Source organism: Ambystoma mexicanum, chromosome 11 (assembly GCF_040938575.1).
Source record: "Ambystoma mexicanum isolate Mex_15411 chromosome 11, UKY_AmexF1_1, whole genome shotgun sequence".
In the NCBI taxonomy this organism is placed as follows: Eukaryota; Metazoa; Chordata; class Amphibia; order Caudata; family Ambystomatidae; genus Ambystoma; species Ambystoma mexicanum.
In genome coordinates, this window is record NC_090934.1 from 800,855,848 (window position 1) to 800,868,722 (window position 12,875).

The window sequence follows — 12,875 nt, forward strand, 5'->3', positions numbered from 1 at the left end:
TAATGACAAAAGTGGTTGATTATTTAGGATGGGCTAGACCACCAACCCAATTCATCCAGGATGATTTGACCGATATATTGGATCATGGTCCCACCGAAGATCCAATCCTACCCTTCCATGTAGCCTTGCAAAATAGGGTGGCCAAAAATTGGGAGACTCCGGATTCTATTCCTCCAGTGAATAAATCCCTTACTTCAAAATACCGCCCTTCCAGTAGTGACCCCGGCTATCTGTCTAAACACCCCACTCCCGAGAGTCTGGTGGGCCAGGCAGCCACAGCTTCAAATAAAATGGCGTACCCTTCTATCCCTCCAGATAGGAATGACCAGTGTGTGGATGGTTGGGCATGCAAGTTATTTTCAGCTGGGAGTATGGCTTTAAAATCAGCCAACTCCACATGTGCCTTGGCAAAGCTTTCGTACACTCTGTGGGAGTGCATTGCAATGGCGGCGGAGCACATATCAGAAGGGGGCGAAAGGGAAGGATTCCTAGCCATTGTTAGAGATGGAAAGGAGGCCATGCAGGAATCCCTTCAATCTGGATTGGACACTGCACATAGTGTGAGCAGGTCCATGGGTACTAGCACGGTAATGCATAGATTTGCGTGGTTACAGAAGTTGGGTTTCGCACCAGACGTGCAGAACTGTCTTCTGAACATGCCCTTTGACGGGTCTCACCTTTTTGGCAGCAAGGCTGACGAGAGCCTTGAGAGGTTGCAGACCTTAAAAGCAGCTGCCAAGTCTTTAGGAGCTGCTATTAAGAAACCTCAGCCTTTTCGTGCACCAGGACAATCTTGGAGGGGACGATCCTATCGTTACTACTCATCATATGGAAAGGCGAGAGGAATGGGCAGTCAAAGGGGCCAGAGAAAGGCCACTCGTGGTGGACGAGGAAAACGTGCAAAGCCAACTCTAGCTGCAGCCTCTTTGCCATCAGCGGCTGCAGCAACCGCCACAAAACCGCTTTGAGGACTTGCATCACAAGACACCAGTGGGAAGCAAGCTGTCACAGCATCTGAAGAGCCATTACTTCAGATGTTTGGGATCTAGAAATAATAGCCCAAGGTTACTGCCTTCCTTTTCTAACGCAACCTCAAAGCAATCCACCAGGGAGACACCTTTTGAAGTTTTCAGACCCGCTCCTGCAGCAGCAAGTTCTAACCCTGCTGGAGAGAGGTGCTATACAAACAGTACCTGTAGCGGAGAGAAACAAGGGATGGTACTCTTCTTACTTTTTGATCCCCAAAAAGGACGGAGGACTGAGACCCATCTTGGACTTAAGAGGCTTGAACAAGATCCTCAGGAAGGACAAGTTCAAGATGGTTACTCTTTCTCAGATCCTTCAGGCCCTGCAACTTCAGGATTGGTTGGCGTCATTGGACCTCCAGGATGCTTATTTTCATGTGCCAATTCATCTCAAGCACAGAAAATAACTGAGGTTCGTAGTTGGCGACTCACACTATCAGTTTCGAGTCCTCCCATTTGGATTGACCTCCGCCCCGAGGGTCTTCACCAAGTTAATGGTAGTAGTGGCAGCGCACCTCAGGAGAGGGGGATTCACGTCTACCACTACCTGGACGATTGGTTGATCAGGGCATGTTCTGCCGAACAAGCACTGGATCATCTGAAAGTCACCTGCCACTTCCTCCACAGACTGGGCTTCTCCCTCAATTTCAAGAAGTCACAAATGACACCTTCCAACAGCTCCAGTACATATGGGCTGTATTAGACACATTCTTGGGAAAGAGCTTGCTTCCCAAGCCGAGGGTTCAAGACATTCTTCAGATGGTTTCCAAATTCCAAAATGCCCAAAGTCTCCGGGCCTACGACTTTTTAAGGTTGCTGGGCCTCATGGCATCCTGCATCTTCCTAGTGCCAAAGGCACGCCTGAGGATGAGATCCCTTCAATGGGCTCTAAAGACTCAATGGTCCCAGTTCTCAGGTCAAATGACGAATTTTCTTCAGATTCCAAACAGGGTTCGGCAGGATCTTCTGTGGTGGACTTGCACAGATAATATCCTCACTCATGAGGTGGGGAGCTCATGCCAACGAGCTGACAATCAGCGGTCGTTCGTCTCCATCGGAGTCCAAACTACACATAACCTTTTAGAGCTGAGAGTAATCAGACTAGCGCGGAAGGCTTTTCTACCATCTGTCAGAGGAAAAAAATGTCCTGATAATGATGGACAACACAGTGGCCATGCATTATCTAAACAAAAGAGGAGGTGTAGGGTCACTACCTCTGTGCAGAGAGGCAATGCAGCTCTGGTATTGGGCAATTCAAGAAGGAATCTCCTTAACAGCAGTTCATCTAGCCGGGGAGGAGAATATGACGGCGGACGCTCTGAGCAGGAAGAGCATGGTGTCCCACTAGTGGGAACTGGCTCAGGAAGTCATTCAAGAGATCTTCGCCCTTTGGGGAACCCCTCAAGTAGATCTATTTCCGACCGGGATCAACCGGAAGTGCGAAAGGTATTGCTCAAGGGAATTTCCCCCGTGAGCAGCCCTAAGGGACGCGTTCGTGGTGGAGTGGACCTTCCCACTTTTATACGCCTTCCCTCCAATTCCCGTCATTCCTCAGGTCATCAGGAGACTGAGACGGTTCGGAAACCGCATGATCCTAATTGCCCCGGATTGGGCCAGGAGAACGTGGTACCTGGACCTTCTAGACATGTACACCTGTCCCCTGTTACGTCTTCCTCAGAGAGAGGACCTTCTCTCACAAATGGAGGACCAGGTTCTCCATCCAGAGGTCAAGATTCTCAACCTTTACGCTTGGTATCTGAATGGCTGAGATACAAGGATTGGGATCTTCTAGATGACGTCATGGAGGTGTTGCTTTCGGCAAGAAGACCAGCAACAAAATCTCTATGCCGTTGGAAAAAGTTTTGCAACTGGTGCAGAGAAAAGAATGTTGATCCTTTTCTATGTTCTATTCTGGAAGTACTGTCCTTCCTCTTTTCCCTAGCACATAGAGGTCTAAATGTTGCGACCATTAAAGGTTATCTTGCAGCGCTTTCCATTTTCAAGCACTCGTCGGAAGAATGCTCTTATTTCAAAATTCCTTTAGTAGTACAATTCTTAAAAGGACTCACCAATGTGTTTCCTCCTTACCCTTTCCAAGTACCAATTTGGGATCTTATCTGGTTCTAAAATTCTTAATGTGTGCCCCTTTTGAACCCTTGCACACTTGTCCATTAAGATAACTAACATGGAAAACGGCTTTCCTAGTTGCTTTAACATCTGCAAGAAGAGTGAGCGAATTGCAGGCACTGTCTTCTGGGCCAACCTATACTGTATTCCATAGGGACAGAGTGGTATTAAGGGTTAAACCCTCATCTTTACCTAAAGTTGTGTCCGATTTTCATTTAAATCAGAAAATTGTTCTACCCGCATTCTATCCTCCACCTCATCCTAGCAAGGAAGAGGAAAGATTGCACAGGTTGGATCCGAAAAGAGCTCTAAGCTTTTACATTTCTAGGCTTTCCAAGCTTAGAGTGGATAATCAACTTTTCATTGGCTACGCCAGAAGAAAATTAATCGGTGTCAAAACAAACCATATCACATTAGATTGTGCTTTGCATTTCAGAATGCTACAGATTAGCGGAGAAAGAACCACCAGAAGGCTTAAGGGCCCATTCCACCAGAGGCATCGCCTCTTCGACAGCCCTTCAAAGAAGTGTTCCCATAAAATCCATTTGTGAAGCAGCAACTTGGTCATCGCTGCATACTTTTTCAGAATTCTATAGTCTGGATGCTTCCCAGTCTAAGGAGCTGAATTTTGGCAAAGCAGTACTATATTCAGCCATTAAAGGGTATCAAAAATCTACTCCCTCCTCCAGAGAATTGTCCATACTGCTTTGAGAGTCTATCTAAGATGAGGAATACGTTGGCGGACACAATTCACTCGAAGAATAAGTTACGTACCAACTGGTAACATTCTTTTTCGATTGGATGTTTCTCCAACGTATTCCTCATCGCCCTCCCATCCTACCCCTCTGTAGATTTTCCGGGTTAGGGTTATTGCCACTTCAACTCTCGCAAGGCTAATACCGGACTACTGGCACAATCTACACAGTAGAACAAGAGTGAGGGGAAAAAGAGAACTGAGGCCAACGGGTGCCGCGTGTGCTATTTGTACACCCGATGAAGTCACCCTCAACGGAGGCCTTCGTGGGACCATCGACTCAACGACATCGACGCACGGCGCCCTCTGCCGAATTTTTTTTCCCAAGCAGCTAAAGCTGGATGGAATACATCTAAGATGAGGAATAAGTTGGAGGAACATCCAATCGATAGAAAGTTACCAGTTGGTAATTAACTTGTTCTTCTTTTGCCATCATTCATTGTCATGCATTATTGTTAGAAATGTATTTTTTTTATATTTCAGGTACATCCCCTAGTTTGAGCCTGGTAAATTCTGCTGGCCATGTGCCTAATGCCAGTGGTTCACAGGTACACCATTCACCAGTGGAGTTCCCCGATACTGCTGACTTCCTCACTAAGCCAAGTATCAATTTACATAAACCTCTTGGACATGCTCTGAGTTGCCTGGATTCTCAGCAACCAGTCAGAGTTTCTACAAGCCAAATTTGCCACAGGTATCGAAAAATGTAACTATTTATGACTTGTGTAACTTCCCTCTATTTGTTAATTTACCACTTATGCAAAAATAATGGCAGTGTTACCTTTCAAATTTGATTACATCACAACCCCACACTGTAGTAATGTTCTCGCTTTGGTATTCTATATATTGGAGTTTCATGTAAGTACTGCCTTTTATAGCAGATGAATTAAACAAAATGATAGTTTGTGAAATTCTGCCAGTGGTTTTTTCTCTTTACTGTCAACCCCAACAGGCTCATTTTGATTCCCACAGTAAATGGGCCATTTAACACTTTGGGACATCCAGTCGGGTGGCTATATGGATCTGATGTTTCCCCAGGCCAGTGGATGAGTGTCTTGGGGGGATGGTCTGGAGAGTATCCTCTTGTCAACCACACTCAGTCCCTGCCCTAGGGTAACGAAACAGTCGCATGAAGCCTTTTATGGTCACTGTCGCTTTAAGGGAGACACCTCCTACACCGAAGGATCTGAGGTGAATGAATAAGGAGAAGGAAGATGGTTAGACAAGATATCACTTCTTTGTACCTTAACTTTTTTGAAAGCTGCTAATGATCTGGCCCACTCCCATCTTTCAGCAAATCACCAAGGAGTGATACGACTCAGGATCATCTTCTTAATCACCTCTTTTGGCCCTGGAACCAGCAGCAAAGTCAGAAAAGCTGTCTGGAATGCCCTATGTGCGAAATGAAATCTAGTAATGACATAGGAAAGAATCCACTACAATCCCTTACCTATAATAGAGGATACCTTCTCTTGATTGGAATGGATGTGACTGGTCCCATGAGTCAATCGAAGGCTGGGCACTGCTTTATCTTAGTCTCACTAGACTGTTAACCACTACCCAGTAAATGGGGTTTGGGGGAGTCAGACCTCCATCAAAGGGAAATATTGTTTCCCTTTTGACCGTTTAGATTCCCCAGCGTGTATGTCTAATGGACCATGCATGACTGGGGCCATTTTTCCTCCCCAACCTTGCATGGCCCATTGAGAATGCAGGCTGGGTAACTGCACCTCGGAGTGTGCGTTAGGAGCCCTACAGGGCCTGCATACATGTTAGAAAATAGGAAGCTCTCGTGTCTGGCTGGTTCCTATTTGTGCTACAGGAGCCAGATGGCTTTCGGGAAGTGCTGACAGTGGGTAGCACCCGGCCATGGTAGAAGCTAAAATTAACTTTGAAGTTAATGTAGGTTTTGTGCATGTATGCATTGTGCATGTGTAATGAGTGAGTGTATGAGGTATGGGTCCGAATGTGAATAAACAAGTGAATGAGCGAGTCAATGTTGTGTAAATGTATTTGCTGAGCCGTGGCGCTGATTTTGGCAGGTGGGGTGCGGGGGAGTAGGGAGGGTGCGGATACTATAGCATCATGCCATTTTTTTACAGGGCATGTCTATATAAAGAAAGAATTGTTGATCACGGAAAGACATCCAGAGGATACAATTTGAAAATAGGTATCAAGGGATTTTATTAAAACTGATACAATTTAAATATATGACTCAAATCATGATTTTAATCTGCACTTAAGGCAACAATTTACATAGCAGGAAAAAACTTTAAGAACACATCTATATAATGAAATACATCCTATTCAATCGTACAGCCATTCATCCACATCCAAACATCAACCATCCAACTATTCATACAAAACTCCAAGGCATACAAAATATATAAAATCTATAAAAGACCATGACATATAATTCATCAATATAAAGAAAGAAAGCATGAAAAGTGTTATTACGTGGCTAGACTGGCATTTTAGTGCATCCAGTCTAGTTATTATTTCTCACTTTAGCATTGCATTTTTATGGGGTATCTTTGATTAAGCAAACATGATATGTTTCTTAGTGTGGCGTGCATTTTTTATGGCAAAGCCAACAGAATTATGTTCTTGTGCAGGGATACTGCCATATATTGGCAGAGCCAGCGTGGAAATATTTTATCATAGTATCATTACTGTTATGTGCAAAGGAAACATGAGTATGTTCTTATGTGGGAATACTGCCATATATTAGTGAAGCCAGCATGGAAATGTATGTGCACAGCCAGCATGAATGTTTTTATACTGGCATGTATTGTGGGCATTGGGAAATGCTCATGCGCTGCTGGTGATTTGCATCTATTGGATTCTTTTCATGTTACCCTACAAAACCAATTGCAAACTGCCTGGCTTTTTACCAACTGTTTTAACGAAAGTGTGCTGTATAATGCGCCTGTTAAACCCATTATTTGAAAAAAATTCTCAGGGAGAGGAGGGGATGACCCTTGCCCCTCCAAAACCTCCATGTTTGGTTCATTCTCCCTCACTATGCTTGGTTGCTCTGTAATATGTTTTGGAAATATTTACACCCCACCCCCCAATTATAAAATGCAGCCGTCGACATCGCTGCTACTTGGGCTTCTCCGTCTGCCCTCTGCCTGTGTTAAGGCATTTCTCAAAAAGCTTTTTGCTTGATGCGTCAGCTAGGCTTCCCCCTCCTGGTGGTGGGAAGTGTTTGTAAGCACCTGTACAGTATGGAGGTAAGGGGATAAGGCATAGGAGTAAGGAAAAGTGACAACTGTGCACGCCCCACCCACCAAACCCCTACAACTTAAGTGTAATTAGGGCCATCGTTCCTGACATGCAAAAAAGGGGGGACTGAGGTGTGGCACTAGAGGGTGGTGGTGTGTGATCACGATATGCACACCTCAAATTTCAAGGGGAAGTGCACATTTTGCAGTGCAAATAAATTCAGTCCTGTCCCCTACTGGAAACGCCCATACAGTATGGAGTACAAGAAACTGTGGACTAGGAGTACAGTAGTCACTACGGTGAGTAACCGTTCCTTTTGACCTGGTCTATGGGAGACAACCCTGAAACATCTTGAAGGAGGACTGGGGGTGTGAAAAAACCCTTAAAGGAAGAGCTAATATATATAATGCCATTGAGCTTGCACATGGCATAGTTAAGGTTAAGATGGCGCCTCGATGGAGCTTCAGAAAATTACTTTTCTCAATATCTTTCCCAAAATAAAATAAAAAATGTCAGCCCAAAAATCTCAAAATTGACTGCTTAGCTTCTCCCGTTTGTTGGCATGCGCCTAGATTTCATCAGGACTTGGTACACTTGAACAGTTTTGAGATATTAACATTTTAAGATTGATCTAAGATATGAACCATGCGCAATGTACGTTTTTCTTATAAAAAATATGAACAAAGTACAAACTGTTAAGAACACCACCACACGCCAATCATACTCGCACCACACAATTTCTGCCATATTAACAATTTAAGATGAATCTATATGACACACGGGCAATAACATTTTGTAATTAAAATAAACAAATAAGTTACAGAAAACATACAAACCACATGCAAAACGCATGCACCCTAACTGTGTACACACTACAAGAACAACGCACGCCATATAACAAAACACACACACCACAACTGCGTGCAGACATTATTAAAAACACACACAACATATGCACACAAACACCACTACATACACATAACAAAATACACTACATACCATATGCAGCGTACATTAAAGCATAATAATTCAGTCAACATTATTATAAACGCTAAGAACATTCACACACTCCCTGTGTACACAATGCAGCATACAGTAAAGCAACAAAATACATACTAATTTATTTAAAAATAAAATAGCCATTGGTAAAGGTGCTGTATACAATAAAGGTAAAGTAGCCTACATTCCAAAACACACAAGTAAAACAGTCCATCAATGCAAGACATTTTGTAGACTTTCAATATTATTTGCTAAAGATAAACTACTCCCTTCATTTGTTAAATGTACTCCATAAACTCTTAAAAAGGCTGAATTTTTATGTTGTGGTGAAATATACAATGTTGGGCCATGTTGAATCAAAAATGCATATATATTTACATTTATTCTAACACAATTTTCCTATGTTTAGCAGTTCCACACGTCTTCCCATTTGGCACCGCGATATTCATTCCATTTAACATTCACAATCTGTAATGGTAAGAGAGTTGGCACTCGTGTTACATAATGTTGAAGCCATAAAATCCTGGAATCACCAATAATCAACAGTCTTTCCCTAAATTTAAATAAAAAAATCCCAAATATAATACCTCTGATATATTTCATACACAAGTACATAAATGTATAGATACAACCTTTTTTTTAAAAACACTTACCTGTTCCATTTTACATGAACTGCAATGGTAACTTCTAACTTGAGCATTTATTAATCCCAATACGCACATACAAAACAATAATTACAAGCGCATGTGAAATGTAAATCATGTACATAACACTATATGCTTGCGCATGCAAAACATAAAATACGCATAATTTGCTATTCAAACATTGTGGGCATGTATACTGTAACAACGCTGCACCAATACTCATACACACGTGACAATAATTGAAAGCACATTCTAGGCTACAAGTGGGAGCTAAATAGCACCCACTTGCCTTCAATTTCGAACTCTGGTAATGTATATCACATACATGATGCAAACAACAAGCACACCGATGTTGCATATGCATATAATTAGTTACTCAAAAAACTTGTAAAACCTAATATTTTTTTTAAGTGAACTAGAAATTATACATACAAACCACATTTACTAGTACACTTACCTGTTGTTCTATTTTACATAAACTATAATGTCAACTTCTTTAAAGACCGAATTGCTACGCACCCCTTAATTGACATATGCATGTGCCAACAGTTAATAATGGGTAATGTAAACTAATTCTATGTTGCTATAGTAATCACCAATGAGCATACAGAAACACTCTGCCGAATTTTTTTTCACAACAAACACACATGCCTTTTCTGATTTTAACCACACCCAAACCTGGTGCCTTTACAACCACGCCTATTAACAATATGAAACACTTTCATTGAAGACAGTGCCGGTGCAGATGCATAGTAAGTACCCTTTTACAAACTTTTCAGAAATGTAAACAAAAAGGATCACTAGTATTATTTATGATTTTGAACTTGTATAATTTATAATTTGGTATTTTACAAACATTGCTGTATGCTTATTGTATTGCAACACATTTTTTTTTTTTAATTTAAATTGTTGTTCCTAACCTAATAACACATACGAGGATTACAAAATAACATAATCATAAAATAGAAGGAACTTGGAGAAAAAAGGAGAGAGAAAAGAAAATATTTCAGCGAATTTCAAGATGTCAACCCCTTCTTTTAACGCATTTACAGAGCCATGTTAGTAAAATAGTCATTATAAAATCTACATTTACCAATAAAAGGTCGCTTTAGAAAGACCGCTGCGTGACCGCACACAGCTGTCTTTCTAAAGTGAACTGTCACGCCCCTGCAGCACACAAGTGCTCGCCGGAACTGACAGGCTCTGCAGGACCAGGAAGCAGAGGACAAAGAGAATGGGTAAGTGTTTGTGTGTGCGCGCACGCAGGTGTGTGTTGGTGTGTGTTGTATGTATGTGTTTTGGTTCAGGGCGTGGGGACTGACCTGAAATCCCACGGGTGTGGGTGGTGGAGGGGGCTGAAAGCCTGTGGGAGAGAGTGGGGGGGGGTTGAAGAACAATGGGGTGATCGGGGGAGTGGGGTAAAAAGCCCTATTTTGTTTTTTTAAAAAAAGGGAAACCACATTGTAAAGGTCTCAAACGAAAAAGAAAATTGGTCAAAGTAAATCGGTCTTTTTCTCTTGAGACCTTTAAAAAAAAAGGTAATTTCACATAGAAACGCATCATTGGTTCCTCAAGACAGACTCTTACCAACATTCTCTTTGTCGCTCCCTCTCCAGACCTATGGACCCCTAATATGGTTTCTGTTCTCTATGCTTTTTTTTTTACAACTTTATTTATTTCGTTTGCAGCATAAAAACATTTAGACATGTGAGACATACCTGCCTCTTACCTAGCTTAGAATAGACATCCTCAACTGTTCCCTCTCCTATCCCCCATGTTGTCGCTCTTGGAGATTGAGGTTCGTGGATCATCGACAGGGAGCGGGGTGAGGGCCTCTAAGAACTCAGACATTTTGTCACCAAATGTGGCTGGAAAGTTAGCGCTTGGAACCGGCTATGGTATTCCAGTACCAGGGACCAACAGTCGGTGAAGCAGTGTAAAGCCCCTTCTTTTGTGGCTGTGACTTTCTCGGCCACCAGGAACTCCCAAACTTTTATCCACTAAAGGGGTATCAAGGGACCTTCCTGTGCTTTCCATTTGCGGGCCACAGTTATTTTGGCCCGCCAGAAGCAGTTTCGTGAGCAGTTTGCCGGTGCGCCCTGTTTTGGGGTAGCTCTCCGGGCTTACTACATCCAGTAGGATCACCTCTGGGTCCGTGCGGCAGCTTGCGTTAGTTTATGTCCTCAATAATGTGCGTAATCTCCTTCCAAAAGCCTGCACTGTCGGGCATTCCCACCCCATATGGAAAAAGGTTCCATGTGCGCCACATCGCCTCCACAGCTCGGCTCTATGGACATTTGGCAGTGTTGCAACCGTTCTGGGGAGCAATGCAATCGGCAGAGGTGTTTCAATGCACATTCTTTATTTGTGATGCATCTGGAGACTGAGTTGATCCTTGACCAAATCTCCACCCATGTTTGGTCCTCTATGGGGTGCCCTAAATCCGCCTTCCATCTGGCCATATACAGTGGTCTGGTCGTCAGCATGTCCTCCCGCAGGAGTCTGTAGAGCCTGGTGATCTGCCCCTGGCGCGGGCCATCCTGCAGTGTATGTTCGAGAGGATGGAGGTCCCTCGTGGCTCCCCTGTCGAACCATTGGCTGCGAGATCCAGTGCCTAATCTCGGCGTAAGTGAATCTCTCCGATTCCATCAGCTGGAAGCGGCTTTTGCATTCTTCGAAGCAGATTGGGGTGGTATTGTCATAGAGCTGTGAGAGGTTCCGGAGGCCTCCCTTGGACCATCTGCTACAATTTGCTGCAGCCATTCCGGGGGGCGAAATCTGGGTTCCGCAGGATCGGGGAGAGCGGGCCTGGGCCCTTTGGTAGCTTCTTCCTGCGCCGGGTCCGTGCATCTAAGGTGGCTTTGCTGGATGATAGGATCGTTGGACAGCGTTTGTGGGTGATGCCTGTAATGTGGAACAGGGAGTTCAGCAGGAACCGGCTTTTAGCCTGTTCGATGCATATCTATTTTGCGGGGTTTGTCTGTTCCGTCCAGGCTGTAGCATTTGAGAGTTGAGCAGCTATTTAGTATTTCATAAGGTTGGGAAGACCTATGCCTCCCCACTTAGCTGCTCCAGTCATGAACGTCAGCAGGAGTCTAGTTCTCCGCCCATTCCAGACGAATTTCGAGAGTTTCCTTTGTAGCTGCTCCAGGGGTTGTTTCGGAAGGGGAACCGGCAGGTTGAGCAAAAGGTATAGAAATCTAGGTAGAAGGTTCATCTTACATTCTGTAACTGTGCCTAACAGCGAGATTTCCTGCCCCTCCCAGTGCTTCAGGTCTGCTTCCAGCACCTTGAGCAGGGGGTGTGGGGGGAGTTTGCAGTATAGAACTGTTTTGGGTCAGCTGTGATGCGTATTCCGATGTAAGATGAAGATTTGGTGTTGTATGTCAGTGGGAAATGCGTTTGGAGGTTTGCCGTCTCGTCCTCGCCCAAGTTTATTCCCAATGCCTCCGATTTAGAGTAGTTTATCTTGAACCCTGCCACCTGTTCGAAGGCTTTCAGTTCTTCCAGGGCGACGGAGAGAGATGACTGGCAGTCGGTGAAGGAGATCCTTACATCATCGGCATATGGTGAGATCTTAAATTGTTCGCCATCTATGTCCATCCCGGCTATCTTGTCATTCAAGCAAATCCTTTGAGCGAACGGTTCCATCACGAGGGCGAAGATGAGTGGGGAAAGCTGGCAGCCCTGTCTTGTCCCGCATGAGTGCGAGATCAGGGTCGAAAGCTTTTGGTTCACTCTCGGTGATGTCTTCGGGGTTCGGCAGTTGGCTAGCAGCATCCTGCGAAATGAGGGGCCAAACTGTAAGGCTTCCAGCGTAAGTCGCATAAAGTTCCAGTCCACCGTGCCAAAGGCATTAGTAGCGTCCAGGGTCAGGACTGCCAGTCCCCACCGATCTTGAGTAGCCACCTTGATGAGATTGAGGGCAAATGTTGTCTCCTGTGTTTCTCCCTCTGATAAAGCCTGTTTGGTCCAGGTCTATGATGGTCGGCAAGACCCACGCCAGCATGTTCGCCAGCACTTTAGAGTAGGTGTTTGCGTCCACATTAAGGAGAGATATAGGCCTATAAAATGGGAACTCCTTCGGGTCCTTACCAG

At 44.2% G+C, this 12,875-nt stretch overlaps 1 protein-coding gene across 1 annotated transcript in view; it reads left to right on the forward strand.

Moving 5' to 3' along the window:
• Positions 1–12,875, forward strand: part of PDE3B (phosphodiesterase 3B) — a 2,257,139-nt gene that overhangs the window by 1,191,441 nt on the left and 1,052,823 nt on the right. Inside the window, exon 6 of the mRNA XM_069623736.1 lies at positions 4,390–4,600. Within this exon, the coding sequence (XP_069479837.1) occupies positions 4,390–4,600 (211 nt within the window). The remainder of the gene's footprint in view (positions 1–4,389; positions 4,601–12,875) is intronic.